Genomic DNA, 27,471 nt, shown 5'->3' with positions numbered 1-27,471 from the left:
GCTTGAGAGCTCAGCTGATAACAGGCCCTCGTCTGCAGCCTCACTGGAGCCAGACATAGTGACTGATACTGTCCTCTTACAACTAATATCTATGAATAGATTACGTCATCTGCAGATATTTACATTATATACACATTAAATAACAAGTATTCCTTCACTAGGGACATCTATGGACCTCAGTGAATGTATTCGCAGTGTCAGAAATATTGTGTCTATTACTAGACTTGCTTAACTTGTGATGAAACAAAGGAGAATATGAATTATGATTTTTCTTTGCATCTTTGACAGTGAATAACACCATGCTAGAAATGACCAGACATAAGAAACTGCCACTGAGCTCTTTCAGTACCTTCTTGAGATCACGTGTACAAAAGATCTAAGGAAATTAATAAAGGGAAGATGATTAAACGGAAGGTTTTGTAGATACAGTACTGAATTCTGCTACCCGGACCCATGCAATTTGAAATATTATTATAGAATATAGAATATGAGGCCTATAAATGACCTTATTATAGCCAACTTGCACACTATGGATCGGGCCAAATCTACTTTTTCCAATGACAGAGTTCAATTTGGATTTAGTATCACCAGGCGTGCATGAAGAACAGAGAATGAAATCCACTGTATGTACAGTAGGTTTTTTATTCTTGCAACAGCTCTGCCATTTTTAAACTGATTTCAAATCGGATGGTTGCTAAATGCTCAAAATAGGGGAGACTGTGCTCTAATACAGTTTCTCAACTGGCGGGTCGCGACCCAAAAGTGGGTCGCAGGGCCATTTTGAGTGGATGTGTGTTTAAAAAAAAAAAAAAAAAAAAAGCTGAAGACAAAGCAGAGGAACATATTGGACATTGAGCATGGCCTCAGAGTTGCTTTGTCTACCATCACCCCAGACTTTGAGACTCTTGTCAGGAGCAAACAACATCCCCAGTTATCCCATTAGTTCCCTGGGATGTTAAGCTAAGAAGTCTGCTAAGAAGCATAATTATTTATTATTATTTTATTTCATTGTTTTTTTTTAGCCCTAGTTGCACTTTTGTTGCAACCCCAGTTATCCCATTAGTGCCCCCAAACTTAGGTCTGTTATGTTAAGCTAAGAAGTCTGCTAAGAAGCATAATTATTTATTATTATTATTATTTTATTTCATTGGGTTTTTAGCCATAGTTGCACTTTTGTTGCAACCCCACCCTAACCCTCTAACCCTAACCCTAACCCTTGTTGCAACCCCAGTTATCCCATTAGTTCCCCCAAACTTAGGTCTGTTATGTTAAGCTAAGAAATCTGCTAAGAAGCATATTATTTATTATTATTTTATTTCATTGGGTTTTTAGCACTAGTTGCACTTTTGTTGCAACCCCAGTTATCCCATTAGTGCCCCCAAACTTAGGTCTGTTATGTTGCTAAGAAGTCTGCTAAGAAGCATAATTATTTATTATTATTATTATTTTATTTCATTGGGTTTTTAGCCATAGTTGCACTTTTGTTGCAACCCCACCCTAACCCTCTAACCCTAACCCTTGTTGCAACCCCAGTTATCCCATTAGTTCCCCCAAACTTAGGTATGTTATGTTAAGCTAAGAAATCTGCTAAGAAGCATATTATTTATTATTATTTTATTTCATTGGGTTTTTAGCACTAGTTGCACTTTTGTTGCAACCCCAGTTATCCCCTTAGTTCCCCCAAACTTAGGTCTGTTATGTTAAGCTAAGAAATCTGCTAAGAAGCATATATGCAGAGCATGAAAGATTGCGTATTACTGTAGAAAAAAAATTGGAAATAAATCATAGTGGTTAAAAAATTTGGGTCGCGACTCAATAACTAAGGAAAATGTTGGGTCCCAAGGCTAGACCAGTTGAGAACCACTGCTCTAATATATGCCAATAATGTTCAGTTTTGTGGTATATAATCCAGAGTAATAAGGGAATTAAAGAAAATTCATAAGCAAGTAATTAGCTTGAAGGGAGCTAGAAGCCTTTGGGAAGTGTAGTTTTAAAAAATTCCAATGCTCATTGAAAGCTCTGGATGTCCTCTTCTCAAAATTACTACATTTTCCATCATTCAGCGACGGCTGCAAATTCAAGATGGCGGATATCCGTGATCACAAAAACACATTTCAAAAACTAAAATCTCACTAACACTTTTACCTATTGGTAAACAAACATATTGCTGAAAATATACACTATGACTGCTGTTGTGACATGGTTATGATGTTTACTCTTGAATACGTTTGTTGCTAATCATTGACACAATGTAATAATCCCCCCCAGAAAAATCTACTTTGCATTTGATATATTGAAAATATTTCACTTTTTGTGTTTTTTTAACAATCATTTGTGATGCCATCACACAAACTGGCATTTAAAGGGTTACAATTCGGAAATTTATTGAATATTTGGTGGTTATGATCATGGGCTGAAGTTTAATAAAATATTTATGAAAGAAAAGGTGGAAGAAATGTTCAGCATATAATATTTGTATGGTGTTTTTGAAGAGGAGAATTTAGTTCTCTAATGGTAAGAGTGAGTATTTTTTTCAATCTGACATTACAAAAAAACAAAAAATCCATCGAAATCAGTGTTGTTGCTAATCATTGACATTATGCTAGGGCTAGGCTGTAATAATCCCCCCCAGAAAAATCCACTTTGCATTTGATATATTGAAGATATTTACCTTTTTGTGTTTTTTAAATATTTTCTTTTTTACAATAATTTGTGATGATGCCCATCACAAACACTGGCATTTAACACTTTGAGCGCCACTCGCGGCTTTTCTCGGGTTTACGACCGACCGTTGAATGCCACGTCACGGCTATTCTCTGGTGTTTAAAAAAAAAAAAATACATCACGCGAGCCTACCGTTTGAGATCCAGGGACCGCCGGCGATCAGATGTGAAAAAATCGCCCCCTATCGTCTCCCAGATGGTAAATCACCCTTTTGGAATGGACTCAATGAAAGTGAATGGGAGAACGGATTTCTGACTCCACATTTTACTTCTCACTGATGCAGCCGGGGTCTACCAGAGTTCATTCTGGAGCCTCTGAGCCACGGCGAATATGGGTTATACTGTACACATGATGGATCAATACATTTATCGATTTTTTCGAATGCCGATCGGAAATTGGAATAAACCATTTGGATACCATCTGACCTCAGGTAACGAATCTATGTTATCAGTGTTAGGATAATCAGACTCGTTTTCACAGAGATATAAGCGTTTATGTGATATGGAAATGAGAGCAGCTATTATCAGCGCGCGGCACGAACTTGCATGCGCACACATATACTATCGATCATCTAGCGTTTATTTGAAAACTATTCATAAATAGGCCGACAAGTGACAACGTTCTGGAATATTCCAGTAAAAGGCGATTATCATAGGCATGGGTTGTTTTTCCCCGGAAAAAAGGGTGATTTTCAAAATGCTATCAAACGGAAATGAAGCGATAAAAATACAATCTGCCTTGCCAATGTTGACTGGAAAATGAGTCTTTGATAAGCGACGGGCAGATTAGACACATAGCCATAATTTAAAACATAGATTAGGCGATATTAACGTTAACATTGGGAGTGGATGGTGGCATCAAGGGGGTAAAAAGGAAAACCCGGCGTGGCATACAAAGTGTTAAAGGGTAACATTTAAAAAAATGCATGCACCAGAATGCAGGAAATTAAGTCTTTGTAACAAAAAAAAACCTGGTGGAGGACCCCCAGACCCCCCGATTAAAAAGTGGCCTGACTGGGGCTATATTTCACTATATTTCCCAGCCTGAATTATTTACCCAGTGCGGCCCTGCTTATGTGAGTTGTCAATGGACAACAACATGCTGTGTGTGAGAGAGAGAGAGAGCGAGAGAGACATTTGCTGAAATACAGTTTGTAACTGAGGGGTTACAAAACCCTGACTGTATTAAAGATTGTGATATATTAAACCACTACTAGTTATGTACTTTAATTACTGGCCATACAGTACATGAATATATATGGTGAACACCCACACAAGAATACGGCAATGACACATAAATTATATTGGAGGGTTATTTATTATTACTTAAGCAACGTCAGGTTACATATAGAGAATTAGACTCGCGCTTGTATGGCGAAGAACACACGTAAAGTCAGTCAAGAGCATAAGTCAATGAGAATAGTACGAATACTAGGATGGGTCTAAGTTGACGCCACCTGTGGTATAGCAATTATATGGGCCACACCGGTACCAACTGGAGACACTGGGGGTTCCCTCCGGGGTGTAAGGCCGGAAGGGGTAGAGGAAGGCTCGGGTACACAGTCTGGGTCAACAAGGAATAAAGAGGTTCCAGATACAGGAGCCGGTGCATGTACTCCCTTGATCAGCAGACAAAAGCAATAGTTGTAATCCAAGATGGTAGACAGCATTGACGACAGCTAGCCAGCCCCTTCCAGAGGCGGGCCCGAGTGATGATCCTCACGAGGTTAAATCCCAAACGATAGTGGAATCAACGGTGCTCTTCTCTGATGGTCACGGTCCCAAAGCAATATAATCCAACCAGAAAATGGTTCTGCAATCGCCGGTGTCGGTTCTCCTGTGTACATATCCAACGGTTCTCGCCTAGGACTCCTCGGAAGTGGGCACGGATTTAGGCTGCACAGCCTGGATAAGTGCACTAGCTAAATACACGACGAACCGATGGTAATGCTGGTCACGAAGAACTGTAGCCGCACGATACACAATAAATTATCGACTATTACTTCACATTAGATTAAGTCGAACTCAACGTTACTGCGTTAAACTCTGACACTTTAACATTCTATTCGCACGCGCTTCTCAATGCTCTATTTAGATGCAAGGTTGCTCACTTCACTGCACGTTGACTCGTGGTGAAGGCTTGTAGGTTTTGGTAAGACTACTGCTGTTTACCCCTGCGCCGTATTTATACGTAAGGTGAATATCTAGTCCCAACCTCAGTTCCTGTCTCGTATTATTGCGCGGACTCTGGGCATGTACCGACATGCCCGGAGTTGCCTTTGAACTTGCCGTTGGGGGCTTGGTCGCTGGCGCCTGGGGTCGCTGTCCAATAGGAGAGCGAATATTACTCTGGTTTGTACGCAGGTAAAGGGATATTCCGTGTATATATACAAACAATATACAAGGTATATCAAAACAATAAATATATATATTCAGTTTAATCTGGCCCTTTGCAACACAGTTGTTCTTCATTTTCTCACTTGCTATGTGAGAATGTTAGTTATTATGTTCTCAATGCCCCTTGCATTGTATGATAATTGTGTGGAAGAGTTTGCTAGTTCTAGTGCTACCCCTTTGTATATTGTGGCTGTGTCTGACAAAAGTTAACAATAAATAATGTTACATACATTTGCCTCCTGCGTGAACCTGTGCATAGCTGAATAGACTGTATTTTAAGGGTAATATGGTGGTACTTGGAGAGCCAGCTATGTTCTCAGGTGGTACTTGGATTAAAAAGGTTGAGAACCACTGTGGAGATCCAGGTAAACCGTGTGCTAGGTCTGGGCGATTAATCGATATTATCGATAATTCGAATTAATGATTTGGGACGATTTTGAATTTTTTTTCATTTTTTTTTCTTCTTCTCAAGAGTCACCTTTTATTTTACAAAGAGTGATGTTTGGTGAAAGTTAGATTTGCACTTTATTAATCCCAATAGGGAAATTCATTCTTGTTTGATGATCAAGAGGCACCTTTTATTTGTTTTAAGTGAAGTTTGGTGAAAAAGCAGGTTATTGGACTATTAATCCCAATAGGGACATTCATCTTTGTTTGGTCAAGAGTAACCTTTTATATTATATATATATATATATATATATATATATATATATATATATATATATATATATATATATATATATATATATATATTATAAAATATTTTTAAGTGAGGATTGGTGAAAGTTAGGTTTGCACTTCAATCCCAATAGGGACATTCATCTTGGTTTGATACTTTTTTTGTGTCAAATAAAAACATTTTCTTCATTTTTTTAGCTCAAGAGAAAAAAATCGATTAAAATCGTAAATTGGATTTAAAAATAAATAATCAGGGATTAAATTTTTAGGCCATATCGCACAGCCCGTGTGCCAAGAAAAAAGCTCTCCATTTCCTCATCCAAGTAAATTAATTCTAAATTTGTTTCACTTCCTGTATACGCTTGTAAATGTTCACCTAGATCCCTGATTCACACACCCCCAGGTGGGATATCATTGGAAAGCTACACTCAATCGCCATCGGCGGATGATTGACAGTTCTAGAGCCTCGGGAGTCCGGGGTGGTAATCTGACGCGCATGCGTAAAAAGTTGCACGCCTGACCTATCAGCATGTAACTCGAGAACCGAGGCACGGATTTTGTCGAGTGAGGTGGCAATCGGCAGCATTCTAAATGAATAACAATGTTATAAATATATTAACTAAAGGAACATAACATAATATTAAATGTTGTTACTGACATAAGAAAAACTGAGTTGAGAAATGGAAACAATTCTAGTTTGGCTGCTTAGCTGATACCAAGGCAACAGCAGTCTTAACTAACTAACTTGGCTAACCTTTCTACCTCAAAATAAGTCTTAATGTCTATGCAACAGACTGTCTTAAACTAAGTTTATGCAACTAGCCCCTGGTGCAGCTGTCTGCATGTTCTGAGTTACTAGGACCCTTCCATGGCACTCTTCTGTAGCATCGCTTGCATACAGTATGGGCTGCTGCTGGAATCATTTACCTTTCCTAGTTTTATTCATCTTGAAATGAGCCATTCAGAATTGCATCTTCAATCGACCTAGTTAGTAGCACCTTGTATGTCTGTGTGTGCGTGTGAAGAGACCATGGGAAAATGTGCATGTACAAGATGGCAGCCCACTCATAAATCTTATCTTTTCTACCTAAAGTTGAACAAAAAAAATTCCATATTTAACGGTACGTTTGATATGCTATTGCTGGATCTTGAGTATTTGATCTGCAATGCCTAGTCTTGACAGTTTGTTCTGAATTTAATTTGACGGTACAGGCTCGTGCACCACTGCTATGCTTATATGCTTATATGCCTATGCCTACTATGTTACTGCTGGAATCCTATACTACTATGCATTCAGAGGGAATCACTGAAGTTTGGCACAAACAATACCACTTACCCTTAGCCACCAGAGGTGTACCCCTCCTGCTGACTTGTTGTACACAATTTGTAAGTCGCTTTGGATAAAAGCGTTAGCTAAATGTAAATGTTAATGGAGCAGCTCGCTCGTTACAGGCACAGAAACAGCCTGTTGAGAACATGATAACAGAGGGATATAGAGGCTGCTAGAATGCATAATCTGAGTGTTTTTTGTTTTGCAAAAAACATCAAAAACATATTTATGGGACCTCAAAGACTTATAACTTGTTGAAAAGGACTCAAATATGTCCCCTTTTAATAATCATCTGCAAAACACAGTGTGTTTTCTCAAGTTTCTCAAGGTATCGTTTCAGTCCAATCTATAAGAGGAAGTTGACTAGATTAATTATGACAACATGCTGCCTTTAGGCTAAATGTGATGCGAGTCCTCTTGTTTGTAATATTCACAAAATACTTAATTGTTGTTTTGCAAAGCTTGCATATTGTGTGAGTCTTATCAAGCTGCTCCTTCCAAGAAATTTGTAATGCCGTTTTGAATAAATTATTTTCTTTTTGGGTTTTAAAATGCTTTACAAAGTACTGGACTATACTATAAATGTCTCCCTCTGCCCCAGGTTCAGCCAGCGACCTACTGATTATTAAAACAGAAGAGGAGGAGGACACACTTGACCCACCCGGGGATATTTCCTTTCAGATGAAGGAGGGCGACATAGACCAGGATATCGGTATGTTACTTTCTCTTTCTACTAGGGAGGTTAAAGGAAAACTCCAACATTTTGGGAAATTAGCTTATTTAACATCTTCCCTGGAGTTAGACAAGAAGATACATACCTTTTTTGTCTCTGTGCGTGCATTTAGCTTTGGGAACAGTCGCTCCGTTAGCGTAGCTTAGCTTCATCACTGGAAGTGAGGGAGGACAGTAGCCTGACGTTCCCTACAGGTTTGTCGATATTCTCATTCCTTCAAAGGATCCGAACCGATTGAAGTTTATGGATACCATGACTTAAAATCCTCTTACCTTGACGATTAAAAGCCTCCCCAATTTAGAAAACAGTAATCCAATGGCTGGTATTGATAATATAATACTAACTGCTGCACGCTCTGAGCTAACCGGAGCTAACACAGAACAGGATGGTAAAGCAAATATAATGACTTCCTTTCTGGGGTTTTCAAAATAAAAGTGCAATGTTTATAGCAGCGGAAAATTTTTATTTTGTACATTATCTAACGTTTAACACAAACCTAAACTAACTTTAGGTTAGTTGTAACATTAGTTTAGGTTCGTGTTAACGTTAGATAATGTACAAAATAAACGTTTTCCGCTGCTATAAACGTTGCACTTTTATTTTGAAAACCCCAGAAAGGAAGTCATTATATTTGCTTTACCATCCTGTTCTGTGTTAGCTCCGGTTAGCTCCGAGCGTCCAGTAGTTAGTAGTATATTATCAATACCAGCCATTGGATTACTGTTTTCTAAATTGGGGAGGCTTTTAATCGTCAAGGTAAGAGGATTTTAAGTCATGGTATCCATAAACTTCAATCGGTTCGGATCCTTTGAAGGAATGAGAATATCAACAAACCTGTAGGGAACGTCAGGCTACTGTCCTCCCTCACTTCCAGTGATGAAGCTAAGCTATGCTAACGGAGCGACTGTTCCCAAAGCTAAATGCACGCACAGAGACAAAAAAGGTATGTATCTTCTTGTCTAACTCCAGGGAAGATGTTAAATAAGCTAATTTCCCAAAATGTTGGAGTTTTCCTTTAACAATTAATCAAAGATCGAGTGGCTGGGTGGCGTAGCGGAGATTGCGCTCATCACCAATGCAAGAGACTCCGGTATCGAATCCCAGTCTTAGCATTGCCTTCGACTTGGACCGGCCGTCGTACTGGCTCATTTGGCAGAGTCAGCGGGTGGAAGTCGATGGGTGGGGATTGGACGTTGTGGACAGCGACTCCTACAGGTCGGTTGGGTGATGCCTGCACAGCAGAGACGGGAAGTATCGGGGGCAGCGTGAGCCTCCCACGCGTTACTCCTCGCCACTGAGAGTCCGCGCTGTCTGGTGAAAAGATGCGACAGGCTGCCTCCTCGTGTACCGGAGGGGACACGTGATGCAAGGCTTCTATCTTCACCACAACCGACCAGTGGGGGGCATAGTCTAGCAACGTTCAAGACAGGGTAGGGGAGAATTGGCTATACGAAATTGGGATGGGAGAAAAATAGAAAATGAGGAGAAGGGGGGGGGGCAGGTGGCGCACGGAGATTACGTTCGTCACCAACACCGGGAGACACTAGGATTCGCCTGTTCGAATCCAGCTCCCGGCGTTGCTATCAGCTTGGCTGGCCCCTCGCACTGATACAATTGGCCGTATCAGAGGGTGGGAAAGCTGAAGGGTGGGTCCTGGGCGTTGTGGACAGCGACCCCTACAGTTCGGTCGGGGCGCCTGCTCAGCGAGGGTTGGATCTGAGGAGAGATAGTGTGGCCTCCCACACGCTACACTCTCCCCGGTGAGAACCTGCGCGGCCAGGTTGGCCTGCCCCAGGCTGCACATGCGTCGGAGGAAAGCATGTGACGGTCTCCGGTCTCCCGGACCAACAGTAGGGGAAAGTACGCAACAACCAGGAAGGGTGGGATGGGAGAGAAATCGGGAAAAAGGAGGGGAAGAAAGATAATAATAAAAAAAAAAAAAAAAAAAAAAAGGAGAAAAAGTGGATACACATTTTTTTTATCAAAGATCGATTGATTGATTGTTAAGGATTTACTCGAACACATGACATTTTCTCAATCTACTATCAAACAATGATATGTTACAATGTTGTCTGTCTCTTATTACATTGTAGCCATCAGTAGAATGGTGTATTTTCAAAGCATGTTTCAATTAACAGATAGAGGGTGCAATATAACTATGACGAGGAGGCAACTACATCTGTGTCTGGAAAATAAGTAAGGGAAAAAAACAAGAGCGACAGCAACTTGCAAAATTAAGCAGGCTAAGAGAAGTGTTGATTTTGAAAAAAGTAACCAAAGTCAGTCTACATTTATCAAAAATGATCGATATGGTTGACGGCAAGGAGAGCTTGCAAAGTTCGGAGTTGCTTGCGCAGCTAGCTAACGTTACCGCTGCTCGCAAGGTTGCATTGACGACAGACAGCTGGACTCCCATGACGACCGAACGCTATGTTACTGTCACTTGCCACTACATCACGAGGACTGGCGAGTCACCACGCGCTGATGACTCCAGGGGGACTATCGTAGGTTCTCTAACGAACTTCCTACTAGGTTATTTACAAGGAAACTTACGAGAATGTTGGTGCATGAGGTCCATTGAGAGCAAGTACATCACACAATATAAAAACAACAATAAGAGTAATAAAAACAATAAAAACAATACAATTATAATAGAAATTGAAAACAGCTGCAGACTGACAGAATTATTAGTGTTCAAATATCTAAACTGACTCATGGATACCAGTGTATTGAGTTTCAGAGTGAATTGTAAGATGTTCCATGTGTTGGGGGCAGAGAAGAGTTAATTTTAGGTACCTGAAGTACAAGCCAGTCACTAGAACAAGTAAAATCCACAGGACCATTTCATCAGTGTGGAGATATCAGATGGAAGATCACCAATAATGGCCTTTTATACGAACAGGTGCCAGTGAAAATTACTTCTCTCCACCAGGGAGGACCAACTTGCCATTGACCAGGGCCTTCTAACAAATGCTAACATGTTCTGTTTACAATATACTGATAACACTGACCACACAAGCTTAAACGCAACAGTTTCTAAATGAATGTATCTTTTGTCATGTTTGTAAACATCGGAGTACAAAATAATAGTATTTTGAGTTATGATGAACTAACCACAAAGCTTAATTTCCATCTAAAAGTAAAGTGCTTACATTTTGTGGATTTAACAACTTTGATTTGACCTTTTTAGTCATCCCTGTTCATGCTTGACCCTCTATGTTCTCTTAGTTGTTTTAGTCAAATCTCTTTTTTCTTCCCTCTTTTCTCCAACAGATATCTTCCCTGGCCTTCCCTCCACTAACAAACAGAAGAACATTGACAAACCAAGGCAATGGTTTGACCAATATGGGACCAACGTTACTACAGAGAGAAATCACATACCCTACTCCTGTGGTCAGTGTGAGAAGAATTTTAGTCGAGAGAAGCCCTACTCCTGTGACCAGTGTGAGAAGAGTTTTAGTCGACTGTCTCATCTGAAATTACACCAGAGAATTCACACAGGAGAAAAACCCTACTCCTGTGACCAGTGTGGGAAGAGTTTTAGTCGACTGTCTAATCTGAAAAAACACCAGAGAATTCACACAGGAGAGAAGCCACATCATCATCGTCCGGTTCCCGAACGTAATCTCGAACCGGCCGGTGCGTTCACACCGTGAATAATTGGTTTGGAACAAACATGAGCAAACATGAGCAAATTCACTTGAGAGAGAAGATTCAGTCAAATGTCAAACCTGTCAATTCACCTACATTCTTAGAGGAGAGAAACCCTACTGCTTTAGCCAGTGTTAGAAGAGTTCCACTTATAATGAATGTGTGGCCCAGTGTTGAAAACACTTCAGTACGTCATTACAGCTAACATACCATCGAGAATAATGGTGGTAGTAATATTTGACCGTTCTTTTTAAATGAAAAACTACTACCAAGAGCGTTTGACCTGCACAGAAGCATCTGTGAGAGAGAAGCAGTACTAGCATAGACACAGTTTTCATTGACATCACAGGGCTCTACAGTGCGACCATATTACTCGCATTTGCCTCTAGAAATATGTGTGTGCGAACCGGAAAAATCAATTACTCACAGTGTGCGAGTGAAGATTACAACCTCAGTCGTGCTTTTTTCTCTCCGCTGCTAATCGTTCAAAAACTACAAGTCCCACATTGCACTCAAGCCAACGGTCCAATCACAGTAGAGTGACGTGACTGGTTTCAAGGGAAAGAAAGAAAATGACCAATCGTTGTGTTATTCCCAGCCTCAAACCTTGCATAGAAGGTATTGAGATAATTTGCTAAGGAGATGTCACTGTTCAGTTTGAGGGAGGTGCCTGTCATCGTTCTGAGGCCCTGCCACATAGCTCTGGAGTCAGCCTGAGCTAAGGCCTACCACTTAAATCACCTAACTCCAACAGGGTGACCTGTATTTAACAGCTGCAGCCTGTTGCCACTTGAATCATCCGATTTAGCAAGACAATGGAAGCTAAATCTAGTCAAGAAATTAATTCACACCTTAGTTTCAGCCAGTTCAAATCAGCCATCATAATATAAGCCAGTTCAAGTCAAATCCTGTAGACATGAATATTGGACTTACCCGTAGTAGCTAGAAATGATGTTATAACTACTGGTGTTGGTTCACAGTGTCATATTGCACTATGACACACTACAGTATGACACTAGTGGTAGGCCATCTGGGAGAGACATAAGAGCCGATAGTCATCTCAAGTCACGCAATGTATTTAGCAATTGTGTGTTCGAACTTCTACCTCTGATACATGATGATATGTGTATCCATACATATGGTAAATAAATAAATATACTTTCATAAATACTTTGACCTGAGGTTTTGTTACACATCAGGTCAAAACAGAAAGATATATAATATTAGACACAGGAAAACAGTTCAAACAATATGTATTGTATTTATTGAACAATCAGAAATAATAATGATGAAAATGCAGACAGCAATGCATTGTAGCAGAGAGGAAAATAGCTCTACCCTTTCTCAGCTTTACATTTCTAATATACTCGTCTGGCTAGGGCGTCTTTGTTTGCAATATGCTTCTGTAATCTGTTACAAAACATGATAAGGTTATAGTATGCACCCAGCAGATAGTGGGGCGTAAAGATAAAAGTAGAAATAAGTCAAATGAGCAGACAACATGAACTCCCAGCCCATTTCTCTCTCCATCCCCTGTGCCTGGTACAGATACAGCACCTTGGCAGGACAGTAAACATATGTCCCTGTCACCCCAGGGAAGCCAGTGTGGATGTGGGGGCTGTTGGGTCCCTGCTTCATGGGGTTGCGGCAGAACCTGCAGAGGCGACCTGAAGGCAGTTGCACCACAGGCTCTCTCTTCCTTCTCTCCTCCAGCACTTGATTCACCATCCCCTGCCGCTTCAAGGCCTCCAGCTCCCTCTGAAAAAATCTGTCTCAACAAAGTCCTGGAGTGGCATCCTGGGATTGGTGAGTCCTTCTGCTGCATAGGTCTGGAAGACCTTAGTGGAGCAGTAGAAGTATCTCACCACTCCAGTCTGATAAAAAAAGTGGATGGTGGAGCCATCTCTGAGGAGCCAGGACTTGGCTGACCACAGGCGAGGCAGTTGCGTGTCCTCTTGGGGAGCTGCTGTTGTTGTTGCTGCTGCTTCTCCAGCATCTCACTGAATGAATAAATGAATGAACACTTTATTTAACATATTGCAGAATGGGTACAATACAGTACGGCTCAATACACAACATACATGACATCATGACATTTATGACATAGGAACATACATGACATACAGGTATATAGTACTGTTACATTTGTGACACATACGATATGCAAATATACAGTACTGTTACCCATAGATCCTAACATGGATTATATACATATGACGGTGAGGAGACTGTACATTAGGAGGGGGTGGGTTGGTGGGAGAAAAAATATATACCTCACGATCTTCTCCACTGCAGCCTGGAACACAGGGGGCTCCTGGAGGCAGCCCTCAGCCAATGGTGTGGCTGGAGCTGGTGGATTCACCAGGGCTGGTGGCAAAGTGGTGACAGGGGCACTGACCGTTTGACTGCCTGCACAAACATAAACAAATTAAATAAAAATATTTTAAAAATCAATTGTTATTGAGAGAAAGTAAACTGGTGAAAAATAGACAACAAGTTATGTCAAGAGTCACTTTATTGTCCCATCAGCTGGGAAATTTGTCTTCGGCTTACACCCACTACAGCCACAGACACATACATACAGACATGACACAACACAACTGACAACAATACACAATATAGGAACACCATCCCATCACACATCCGCAGTACTAATACACTCAGGTCCTTCACACACACTCAAAGCATGGCTGTTATACAAAATCAGGTCTGTGACCATTAGCAAGTCAGGTCTCAGTCCAGCTGCCCAGCCCCCGTACACTTGCCCACTAGCCTGACTGTCCTGATTATGATTATGTATATGTGTGTGCCTGCCTGCCTATACAGTGCTTATACATGTATGGGCTTTGATTTGTCCCTGTACACTGTTTTTTTTTGTATAGATGCATGAATGCCTAGTGAGTACAGAATATGTTTTAAATTGTTTTTATATTAGCTTTAATGTCCTTCAATTTTTCTGTTTGTTTCTGGCTTAAACATCTAGCCCAGGGACTACAACTGAAAACTAGCAACCCTGCTAATGTTGGCATATTTACGTTTTTAATTTGTATACATTTATAAATTGATATGCACTGTCCCTGATCCAATAAACTGAGTAAAAAATAAAAGCATAGCAGATAGATAGATAGGAGGACACAATGTATTAATGTAACAGCTAATAATAACTAATAAAATAACAGCTCGGGAGGTTGGAGCGAAAGGTCCCGAGTTCGAATCTTGGTAAATTCTTTTTTTTGTAACGTTAATTAATTTATACACTCTGGTTGATAAGATAAGATATTCCTTTATTGATCCCCTTGGGGAAATGCAGGCATCATAGCAGAATGGGGGGGGGGTACAGGTAGTAAAAACTACACAAGCAGTGTAAACAAATAAATCAATATAATTTACTATATAACTAACTGAAATATACAGTATCACAGTTTTCACATAAGGTGCAGTATGCATAAGGTAGTGTTATTGTCCTTTTTGGGACACCAGTGTATAAATTAATTAACGTTAAAGAAAAATAATTTTTTTTTACCAAGATTCGAACTCGGGACCTTTCGGTCCACAGGCAGGGAAACTAACCTGCTGAGCTAAACGGGCTGCCATGAATTGCAACTGACTAATCCATTATTTACCCTTTTCAAGTGCCAATTGCGGTTGTCGTTTAATATTGGCATTAGTCAATCAGATGTCATGCTAATATGTCATGTTCTACAGTAGGACTTACTACTGTGATACCCATTTAAACAGTAATTAGAATAATAGAAGCCTACTTTTCTGGAACGATTCATTTCAAACGTATACAGTGCGTGTGTGTGCTTTTGTGTGTGCTCGCGCGTTGAGGCTCGCTCTCCACGCATTATTTCTACCTCCGCCTGGGTAACGCCCCCGTTGATGACGGAGACAGTGGAATGTTGGTTCTGCTTAAATGGGTGTAAACACGGGGTGGTTCGCCAGAGAGCACCAGGGTTCAGAGGGTTCAGAACGGAGCTGGAGCTTGAACCGGAGCCCGGGCGGTTTAAAAGTGCTATGTAAGAGTAAGCAGTCCCTGTCCCCTCCTTTACGTCTATCTGTAAGAGTAAGCCGTCCCTGTCCCCTCCTTTACGTCTCTCTGTAAGAGTAAGCAGTCCCTGTCCCCTCCTTTACGTCTCTTTCTCCTCCTTAGTCTCCTTACCTCGAAATCCTCAGTTTTCCTTTCTAGATTCCCTTGCCTTTTCTTAGCTACATGTACAGTATTGGAGGTGTACATGTAGTTGTGTGTACATGTACAGTATTGGAGGTGTACGTGTAGTTGTGTGTACATGTACAGTATTGGAGGTGTACCTGTAGTTGTGTGTAAATGTACAGTATCAGAGGTATACATGTGTGTACATGTACAGTATTGGAGGTGTACGTGTAGTTGTGTGTACATGTACAGTATTGGAGGTGTACCTGTAGTTGTGTGTACATGTACAGTATCAGAGGTATACATGTGTGTACATGTACAGTATTGGAGGTGTACATGTACTAGGGGTGTAACGGTACGTGTATTCGTCCCGCGAATTTACGGTACGTGCATCACGATGCGGCACGCGCAGCCACACGAAGAATACGTCTCATACCACTAGGTGAAACTAGGGTTGCACATTTTACAAATCTATGCTCAATATCTTTACTTTACACTGGCTTACATTGATCTTTAACGTTGAATATTAAGCTTATATGGCCAAATGTAGATGATGAATAAAACGTTGAAGCTTGTAAAGAAGGCACGATCGATGACAAGCGGACAGAACAACACTGACACTCTGCACTGGGTCGCTTCTCCCCTCCTCCCCTCCCGTTTACTAGTCTAGTACAGCTAGCTGTCCCTAAAACAAAACCATGAATGAATTATTAATGTTTATTGTAACACAGCAGGGTCATTGCAATTTTACAGTTTTCTTAGTTTTCTTGTTCGCCCAATAATGTTAACCAATGGACACACACAAACACACACGCTTCTTTCTCTCGCAGACTTAGTCTCACAGGCACAGCTGAAAAAAAATGTCTGCTACTGTGTTTAAATCCAAAATATAGATAAATCCTCTGCCATTGTTGTGTAACATGTCATCTGTTCTCTAGTCTTCAGTCTCGGCTTCACGTTAAGTTAAATCCTCTCTACAAGTGAAACTGAAACTAAGTTGTTGCATAAGTTGTTAAGGGGGCAGTAGGCAATTAATTTACTCAGTGGATGCCTGAACACAGAATGACACCAGTATCACTGACTACCACGGCAACCCTATAGAATATGATTCTATTTAATAATAATAATAATTATTATTATTATAAGTATATAATAATAATTATACATATTCTTTTCCTGTTGTACCGAACTCATACCGAACCGTGACACCAATACCGAGGTACGTACCGAACCGTGGCTTCTGTGTACCATTACATTTAGTCATTTAGCTGACGCTTTTATCCAAAGCGACTTACAAGTTCTGTACGACAAGTCATCAGGAAGGGTACAACTCTATCAGCTGAGTAACAATGTTCATCAAAGTGTTGAGTGCTACAGTGTAGGTTAGTTTATTAGGACAAGTGCATGACGGTAAGGTTAGTTAGGGTTAGATTTTATTTATTTATTATTTTTTTTATTTTTTTTTCAGATAATGGTTGAAGAAGTGCGTCTTTAGTCGACGGCGAAAGATTGGACAGGTTTCGGGTGTCCTAACTGGGGTGGGTAGTTCATTCCACCATTGTGGGGCAAGGACTGAGAATAGGCGACTTCTCTTTGATGACCCTCCCGGAGCTTGGATAGGAGTAGGTCTGAGGCGGCCAGAAGATGCAGAACGTAGGGGTCTTGAGGGTGTGTAGTTAGAGACCATTGACCGGAGGTAGGCGGGAGCGGTTCCCTTTGCCGCACGGTATGCCAGGTCGAGGGCCTTGAAGCGGATTCGTGTGGCAATGAGGAGCCAGTGCAGGTCCCTAAGAAGTGGGGTTACATGGGCCGACTTCGGTAGGTTTGAGATCAGGCGGGCCGCTGCGTTCTGAATGAGTGTCCACTTGAATAACATGTCCACTTGTTATTTTATAGCCTTATATAATAAAAACTCCAAACCTTTGTCCAACATCTCATCAAGCAGAATCAGCAGGAACATTGTCCTTCTTCTTCTCCACCATGCACTGCTGCTGGGATGTTAGTGGAGGAGGATGCTTTATGACAACGTGGTAATGGATCAGACCACCTGTAGTCGATACTGATCACATGTAGCTAGTATCAGCCTGATAGCGGTATTGGGTATAGGATCTGTGCATCCATATATATTGGTTCAGCGTGTTGTTACTTTCCTGTTAAGAGTGTAGTGTGAAATAGTGACTTGACCCTTTGTTACTTTCAAAACCAATGGTTACAACAAATTACATTTAAATGATTGTATGCCCTTCTTTCTAGACTCCATGGCCTTACAGCTGTTTATCTGTGAAGAGGAGGTTCCCCCTGAGCAGCAGGAGAGAAGCCCCAGTCTGGTCCAGGAGGAGCCAGAGCTCCTACAGATTAAAGAGGAACAGGAGGAACTCTGGATCAGTCAGGAGGGAGAGGAGCTTCCTGTCTCTGTGAAGAGTGAACATGATGAAGAGAAACCTCAGTCCTCACAGCTCAGCCAAACCCAGGACACAGAGCCCCTCCAGATTAAAGAGGAACAGGAGGAACTGTGTCAAGATCTAGAGGAGGCTGATGGCTCCAAGATGACCTTAAAACCTATGAAATGTGAAAATGAAGGTGAGAACACTCTGTCCTCACAACTCAGCCAAAACCGGGACCCAGAGCAGATTAAAGATGAACTAGATCAAGGACTGGAAGAAGCTGATCTCTCCAAGATCACAGTAGACCCAGTGAGATGTGAAGATGGTCAAGAGAACGCTCTGTCCTTCCAGCCTCTTCAAACCCAAAGGGAGAAAAACAGAGAAGCATACTCTTTACCCAGCACCTCAACTGAACACATGAAAACAGAACCTGAAGGAGAGGACTGTGGAGTAGCAGAACTAGCCAGTAACTTAGATCCAGCTGGTGATTTAGAACCAACTAGAGATAGCCAGCCTTTCTCTTCAGACTGTTCTCTAACTGAGACTGATGACGGTGATGATGACAGTTCTGGAACTGAGACTGATGACGGTGATGATGACAGTTCTGGAGCTGAGACTGATGATAGTGATAAATGGAAGGAGAGTGGAGGTCCAGGTTTGATGGCAGTAAAACAAAAGAAGACACAGAAAATACAAACGTTGTCTAACAGGCCTGGGTTCAGCAAGAAGAGAGATCTGAAGATACACATAAAAAATCATACCGGAGTGAAACCATTTAGCTGTTCAGTTTGTGGGAAAGGGTTCAGTAGGAAGGGACATCTGAAAAGACACATGAGAACTCATACTGGAGCGAAACCATTTAGTTGTTCAGTTTGTGGGAAAGGGTTCAGTCAGCAAACACATCTGAAGACACACATAATAACACATACTGGAGAGAAAGCTTTTGTTTGTTCAGTTTGTGGGAAAGGGTTCAATCACCAAGGAAATCTGAAGAGACACATGATAACTCATACTGGAGAGAAACCATTTAGCTGTTTAGTTTGTGGGAAAGTGTTCAGTCAGCAATCGGATCTGAATAAACACATGATAACTCATACTGGAGAGAAACCATTTAGCTGTTTAGTTTGTGGGAAAGGGTTCAGTAGGGAGGGAAATCTGAAGACACACATGAGAACACATACCGGAGAGAAACCATTTAGCTGTTCCGTTTGTGAGAAAGGGTTCAGTATGAAGGCACAACTGAAGAGACACATGAGAACCCATACTGGAGAGAAAGCTTTTGTTTGTTCAGTTTGTGGGAAAGGGTTCAATCACCAAGGAAATCTGAAGATACACATGATAACTCATACTGTAGAGAAACCATTTAGTTGTTCAGTTTGTGGGAAAGTGTTCAGTCAGCAATCGGATCTGAATAAACACATGATAACTCATACTGGAGAGAAACCATTTAGCTGTTTAGTTTGTGGGAAAGGGTTCAGTATGAAGGCACAACTGAAGAGACACATGAGAACACATACTGGAGAGAAACCATTTAGCTGTTTAGTTTGTGGGAAAAGGTTCAGTAGGAAGGTAAATCTGAAGACACACATGATAACTCATACTGGAGAGAAACCATTTAGTTGTTTAGTTTGTGGGAAAGGGTTCAGTAGGAAGGTAAATCTAAAGACACACATGATAACTCATACTGGAGGGAAACCATTTAGCTGTTCCGTTTGTGAGAAAGGGTTCAGTCTGCAATCAGATCTGACGAGCCACATGATAACTCATACTGGAGAGAAACCATTTAGCTGTTCAGTTTGTGGGAAAGGGTTCATTGACCAAGGAAATCTGAAGACACACATGAGAACACATACTGGAGAGAAACCATTTAGTTGTTCAGTTTGTGGGAAAGGGTTCATTACGAAGGCACAACTGACGAGCCACATGATAACTCATACTGGAGAGAAACTATCTAGTTGTTCAGTTTGTGGGAAAGGGTTCGGTAGGAAGGGAGATCTGAAGACACACATGAAAACACATACTGGAGAGAAACCATTTAGTTGTTCAGTTTGTGAGAAAGGGTTCAGTATAAAGGCACAACTGAAGATACACATGAGAACTCATACTGGAGAGAAACCATTTAGCTGTTCAGTTTGTGAGAAAGGGTTCAGTATGAAGGCACAACTGAAGAGCCACATGATAACTCATACTGGAGAGAAACCATTTAGCTGTTCAGTTTGTGGGAAAGGGTTCAGTCTGCAATCAGATCTGAAGAGACACATGAGAATTCATACTGGAGAGAAACCATTTAGCTGTTCAGTTTGTGAGAAAGGGTTCAGTATAAAGGCACAACTGAAGATACACATGATAACTCATACTGGAGAGAAACCATTTAGCTGTTCAGTTTGTGGGAAAGGGTTCAGTAGCAAGGGAGATCTGAAAACACACATGAGAATTCATACTGGAGAGAAACCATTTAGCTGTTCAGTTTGTGGGAAAGGGTTCAGTCTGCAATCAGATCTGAAGAGACACATGAGAATTCATACTGGAGAGAAACCATTTAGCTGTTCAGTTTGTGAGAAAGGGTTCAGTATGAAGGCACAACTGAAGAGCCACATGATAATTCATACTGGAGAGAAACCATTTAGCTGTTCAGTTTGTGGGAAAGGGTTCAGTCTGCAATCGGATCTGAAGAGACACATAAGAATTCATACTGGAGAGAAACCATTTAGCTGTTCAGTTTGTGAGAAAGGGTTCAGTATGAAGGCACCACTGAAGAGCCACATGATAACTCATACTGGTGAGAAACCATTTAGCTGTTCAGTTTGTGGGAAAAGGTTCAGTAGGAAGGGACAACTGAAAACACACATGATAACTCATACTGGAGAGAAACCATTCAGTTGTTCAGTTTGTGGGAAAGTGTTCAGTCAGCAATGGGTTCTGAATAAACACATGATAACTCATACTGGAGATAAAACATTTAGCTGTTTAGTTTGTGGGAAAGGGTTCAGTAGGGAGGGAAATCTGAAGACACACATGAGAACACATACCGGAGAGAAACCATTTAGCTGTTCCGTTTGTGAGAAAGGGTTCAGTAGGAAGGGACAACTGAAAACACACATGAGAATTCATACTGGAGAGAAACCATAACAAATCTGAAGACGCACATGAGAACACATACTGGAGAGAAACCATTTAGCTGTTCAGTTTGTGGGAAAGGGTTCAATGACCAAGGAAATCTGAAGAAACACATGATAACTAATACTGGACAGAAACCATTTATTTGTTCAGTTTGTGGGAAAGGGTCCAGTCAGCAAACGAATCTGAAGACACACATGAGAACACATACTGGAGAGAAACCTTTTAGTTCAGTTTGTGAGAAAGGGTTCAGTATGAAGGCACATCTGAAGAGCCACATGAGAACTCACACTGGAGAAAAACCATTTAGCTGTTCAGTTTGTGGGAAAGGGTTCATGCTTAAAGAAATTCGGAAGACACACATGATAACTCACACTGGAGAAGAACCATTTAGTTGTTCAGTTTGTGGGAAAGGGTTCAGTCAGCAAACAAATCTGAAGAGACACATGATAACTCATACTGGAGAGAAACCATTTAGCTGTTCAGTTTGTGGGAAAGTGTTCAGTAGGAAGGGAGATCTGAAGACACACATGAGAATTCATACTGGAGAGAAACCATTTAGCTGTTCAGTTTGTGGGAAAGTGTTCAGTCAGCAAACATCTGAAGACACACATGAGAACTCATACTGGAGAGAAACCATTTAGTTCAGTTTGTGAGAAAGTGTTCAGTCAGGAAACATCTGAAGACACACACTAGAACTCATACAGGAGAGAAACCATTTAGTTGTTCCGTTTAAGCTGAGAGTAGACTTGAAAAGAATAAAGAGAACAGGTCCCCAAACACAGTTTGCAGTATATTAAATAGAAACCCCATGTACTTTTTTAGAAGAAGAACACAGACATGCGAGATGTGCGACACACAGGAACACTCACACATGCACTGAAATGTGTCTCTGCACTTTTCCCATCCCATCGTCCTTCCCCCCCCCAAGGGCAGACATGGACTGTGGCTGATCCCTAGGAAGACTTCAGTGTTCAATGTTGAAAGACGGACACATCACATTGGACCTGGACTTCAATTTAGAAAAAGAAACAGACTTCCATAATGTTATTACTGTATATATTATATATTATGTTTTATGTATCAATGTTGTAGAATGTGGCTGCAATATTATCATTCATTGATAATTGTTCCACGGTAACAATTAGGGATTGGAAATGTAGCAGCCAGAATAGTGATTTTGTGTTCATGAAGATTTTATATTCATTTATTCTTATTTACATGATTGAATTGAAATATTTACACTAATCTAATTTGATTTAATATAAAGATTTAGTTTTTGTTCATATTACCGATGGTATGGCTATATTATTTGTGAGAAATCTCTTAATGTTGTGGGTTTAACCTATTAGCCCCTCTCCCCGTAATATAAGGAACAGGAAGTGATGTGAACTTTAAAATATTTCTTTATGTCAGTAAGAGTTTAGAGACGTAACCTAGGCAAAAAACAGTGACAGACAAAACAACACTAATTACAAAAGAGAGACATACAATGACGATACCATCTATGTCTGCTAAAACAGCTAGCATGGCAGCTGAGCACCTGACCCAGGTGTTAGAGCATCTCTATGTGTATCTCCATGCGCAAAAGGCCTATAAATTACTTGTTTGAGGTGCAAATAAAAAATGTAATGCTGGAAAAGAAAGCTGGATACTGTGTACCATTCTCCCTTATGCTTTGTCACGAGATGTGGCAATCGAGTGCACCATTGCACCCTATATGCCATTGCAAGTTACCCATCTCTATTAGTAAGGCGATTTTCTCGATGGCTCTCTCTTGTGTACAAAGCTCTGCTTAAGCTGGTTCCCTCGTACCTAAGTGTGCTTCTGTGCACTAAGCAATACAAGTATGCCCTTTGTTCCCAGATGCTCTGAAACTGGATGTTCCCTATATGAGAACTGAATTGGGAAAAAAGGCTTTTAAATATGCTTCTCCTTCATCCTGGAACAAGATACAGGAGGACCTCAATTTTCCAGGACTGGTCACCCTCTGAGAATTCAAAGCCATCTTAAAAACCTATGAATTCAGTTCCCTCGGACAGTGCAACTGTGTTTGATAACTTGTCTGAAATTAGATCTTGCTGAGAATGTTTTATCTGTATTTTATTGTGATGTTCTTTTTTATGTTGAAACTTTCTGCTGCCTTGCTTGGCCAGATCGCTATCTATACAAAGTGCGTACAACAAAACAATACAAATAGCAAAACTACTAGGTCTAATGAGAATATACAAATTAGTTCTACTGAGTGTAGTGCTAATCATAATACACAACATATATTATATCTATACAAAGTGCGTACAACAAAACAATACAAATAGCAAAACTACTAGGTCTAATGAGATTATCCAAATTAGTTATACTGAGTGTAGTACTAATCACATGTATGTACAGAGTTGTAGTACATGTACAGTGATACAGGTGTAAAGACAGTATCGTAGTAGTCATACCATACCACACATCTGTTAGATGTGGCATGCCTTCAGCTAATAGTACATCAGTCAAAGACTCTGAGTTATTCAACATCCTGACACAGCCTTGGCAGTTTTTTTTGTTTTGAATATTTTATTTAGATTTTCCATTATTCAAAACATACACAAATGACAATATCGAGACAATTACAGGACAGTAATAACAGCAACAATAACAACAACTATATGTGGGTGCCTATATACGCTAAATGTGTAGGATAACGTGATAGAGGTCCCTACATATGTAGACAAACACATCAGGAAAACAGAAACAAAAAAAACAACAAAAAATAACAATATTTTCAGAGACATTGAGAGATAAAGGATGACAGGATTGATTGATTGATTGATTGAAAATTGTATTAATGTCCACCTTGTTTCAAACTGGTTAGGCTTAGGCCCTCTTTCGAAGTCGCCCTCTTTCGAAGTTGGTTATGCTTAGAGTTTGCAATCAGGGCTGGTGGTCTATCGCCCTGCTCTAAAGATAAACTTTAAGCATAACCGACTTCGAAGGGCCTAAGCCTAACCAGTTTGAAACAAGGCGGACATTAATTACATTTTCAATCAATCAATCAATTCAATAACCCACGCTCACTTACAACAGCGCACCTCCGCGTGAGCGTGTGTTATTGGTTTGATTGATTGATTGCTTGAAAATTTTATTAACAGTGAAATGCATGTCCTTTTGACGAATGGCATCTAACAACAGACTTCCCGCAATTTATATTTTGTTCTACAATTACTCATGACCCACCAATTACATAATCCGACATTGTGTAAGAAACTAACACATTCGCCGTGACAGAATAGTTTTTGAATGAGTCGTTATGACGCTTTCAACACATCCATTCGTAAAGATTATTGTCCGCCATCTTGGTTTTTCCTATGAGAAAGTCGAACTGGCGGAGTGATTGTAATTTGGTTGTGGGCGGGTTCTGGGATCACAAGCGTGTGTTATAAGAAATAACCACGTCTAACTTGACTGTTTCAGCCAATCGGAATTGAGAAATTTGCATGCCATTGTATAATTGAGGTGAGATCAGGTTACCACATGCGGGCTGTTTGTGTTCTCCTTCGGTCATGGCGTGCTTTATCGGGGGGGGTGTCTTGGATGGGGATGTGGTGGGGATTGATGTTTATGCAATTTTTTATTTTGTCAATTTGTGTGATGATTTTATGACCATGTTCATTTATTTTTCTTTTAAATTTATTTTTTACTAATTGCTGTGGTGCACTCTGGACTGAGAGTACTATGTAGATAGCTAGTGATATGTATTATTGTTATATTGTAGAAATGTGTGCATTTTATTTTATACTTATCCTTGTCTAGCACAGTCTCTGGAGCGTAACAGAAAGAAGCATTTTGTATAAAAATATTCTGTACTTCTGTATGACAACTAATAAAGAAACTTGAACTTGAAACTTGAAATGTCTGTAAAGTCTCGAAAGTCTCGACTACATTGAAAATGTAGAGAATAAATAAAGGTTGATGATGATGATGGGAAATCAAAACGTCTGGCAGTGTATAAAGAGATTTTAATCTCAATGATGCTTATCTGGTTAAATAAAGGATGTTATTGATTGATTGAAGTGACATCAATCAATCACTATCATGTAGTGATTACAAAAAATAATATACAAAGACAGAATAATGTTCATTCATACAAATACATTGAAAGAGGTGGACACATTTATTGTCTTATTAATAGCCTTTTTGTTTTTGGAGGAGAAATTAGTTTTCATGATTTGCTTGGTTTCATTTTAAAATAATAAATAAGTGTTTAGTTATTCAATTTGGATTTGTGGATATGAAATCTTGCTAAAAGAATGATTTGATTAGATTGATTGTATTGCCATTACATGTATTGAAAACCAAACAAAACATTCTAGGCATAAAGTGTGTGGATTTGACAACATAGGAAACAGAGACAACATCACTCTGAAATAAACTATGTATACCTAAATCATTAAATCAAATCAAATGTATTTGTAAAGCCCAAAATCACAAGTTAATGTCCCCATGGGCCGGACAAGTCTTCTTTAACTCTATTCTTAATCGCATTGTGTCTGTAGAGGATGCCTGTTTCATCTTTTAGAGTGTAGAGGACGTCTGTTTCATCTTTTAGAGTGTAGAGGACGCCTGTTTCATCTTTTAGAGTGTAGAGGATGCCTGTTTCATCTTTTAGAGTGTAGAGGACGCCTGTTTCATCTTTTAGAGTGTAGAGGACGCCTGTTCCATCTTTTAGATTTAGAGTGTAGAGGACGCCTGTTTCATCGTTTAAAGTGTAGAGGACGTCTGTTTCATCTTTTAGAGTGTAGAGGACGCCTGTTTCATCTTTTAGAGTGTAGAGGACATCTGTTTCATCTTTTAGAGTGTAGAGGATACCTGTTTCATCTTTTAGAGTGTAGAGGACGTCTGTTTCATCTTTTAGAGTGTAGAGGACGCCTGTTTCATCGTTTAGAGTGTAGAGGACGTCTGTTTCATCTTTTAGAGTGTAGAGGACGCCTGTTTCATCTTTTAGAGTGTAGAGGACGCCTGTTTCATCTTTTAGAGTGTAGAGGACATCTGTTTCATCTTTTCGAGTGTAGAGGATACCTGTTTCATCTTTTAGAGTGTAGAGGACGTCTGTTTCATCTTTTAGAGTGTAGAGGACGCCTGTTTCATCTTTTAGATTTAGAGTGTAGAGGACGCCCGTTTCATCTTTGAGTGTAGAGGATGCCTGTTTCATCTTTTAGAGTGTAGAGGACGCCTGTTTCATCTTTTAGAGTGTAGAGGACGTCTGTTTCATCTTTTAGAGTGTAGAGGACGTCTGTTTCATCTTTTAGAGTGTAGAGGACGTCTGTTTCATCGTTTAGAGTGTAGAGGACGCCTGTTTCATCTTTTAGATTTAGAGTGTAGAGGACGCCTGTTTCATCTTTTAGATTTAGAGTGTAGAGGACGCCTGTTTCATCTTTTAGAGTGTAGAGGATGCCTGTTTCATCTTTTAGATTTAGAGTGTAGAGGACGCCTGTTTCATCTTTTAGAGTGTAGAGGACGCCTGTTTCATCTTTTAGAGTGTAGAGGATGCCTGTTTCATCTTTTAGAGTGTAGAGGACGCCTGTTTCATCTTTTAGAGTGTAGAGGACGTCTGTTTCATCTTTTAGAGTGTAGAAGACACCCGTTTCATCTTTTAGAGTGTAGAGGATACCTGTTTCATCTTTTAGAGTATAGAGGACGTCTGTTTCATCTTTTAGAGTGTAGAGGATACCTGTTTCATCTGAGTGTAGAGGACGCCTGTTTCATCTTTTAGAGTGTAGAGGATGCCTGTTTCATCTTTTAGAGTGTATAGGATGCCTGTTTCATCTTTTAGAGTGTAGAGGATGCCTGTTTAATCTTTTAGAGTGTAGAGGACGCCTGTTTCATCTTTTAGAGTGTAGAGGACGTCTGTTTCATCTTTTAGAGTGTAGAGGATGCCTGTTTAATCTTTTAGAGTGTAGAGGACGTCTGTTTCATCTTTTAGAGTGTAGAGGACGCCTGTTTCATCTTTTAGAGTGTAGAGGACGCCTCCACTGTTTCATCTTTTAGAGTGTAGAGGATGTCTGTTTCATCTTTTAGAGTGTAGAGGACGTCTGTTTCATCTTTTAGAGTGTAGAGGACGTCTGTTTCATCTTTTCGAGTGTAGAGGATGCCTGTTTCATCTTTTAGAGTGTAGAGGACGCCTGTTTCATCTTTTAAGAGTGTAGAGGACGCCTGTTTCATCTTTTAAGAGTGTAGAGGACGCCTGTTTCATCTTTTAAGAGTGTAGAGGACGCCTGTTTAATCTTTTAGAGTGTAGAGGACGTCTGTTTCATCTTTTA

General features: G+C 40.3%; 1 protein-coding gene across 1 annotated transcript in view; it reads left to right on the top strand.

Moving 5' to 3' along the window:
- Positions 1–25,730, top strand: part of LOC311238005 (uncharacterized protein) — a gene marked incomplete at its 3' end in the record, with an annotated part of 49,286 nt that extends 23,556 nt beyond the window's left edge. Inside the window, exons 3-6 of the mRNA XM_084325973.1 lie at positions 7,730–7,840; positions 11,135–11,254; positions 17,919–18,050; positions 25,708–25,730. Coding sequence (XP_084182099.1) covers positions 7,730–7,840; positions 11,135–11,254; positions 17,919–18,050; positions 25,708–25,730 — 386 coding nt within the window. The remainder of the gene's footprint in view (positions 1–7,729; positions 7,841–11,134; positions 11,255–17,918; positions 18,051–25,707) is intronic.
- Positions 25,731–27,471: the final 1,741 nt, after the last annotated feature.

This window comes from Notolepis coatsorum (genome assembly GCF_963971535.1).
Source record: "Notolepis coatsorum genome assembly, chromosome: 12".
NCBI lineage: Eukaryota > Metazoa > Chordata > Actinopteri > Aulopiformes > Paralepididae > Notolepis > Notolepis coatsorum.
The sequence above is the reverse complement of the archived record's forward strand: the minus strand, read 5'-3'. Positions and strand labels throughout refer to the sequence as shown.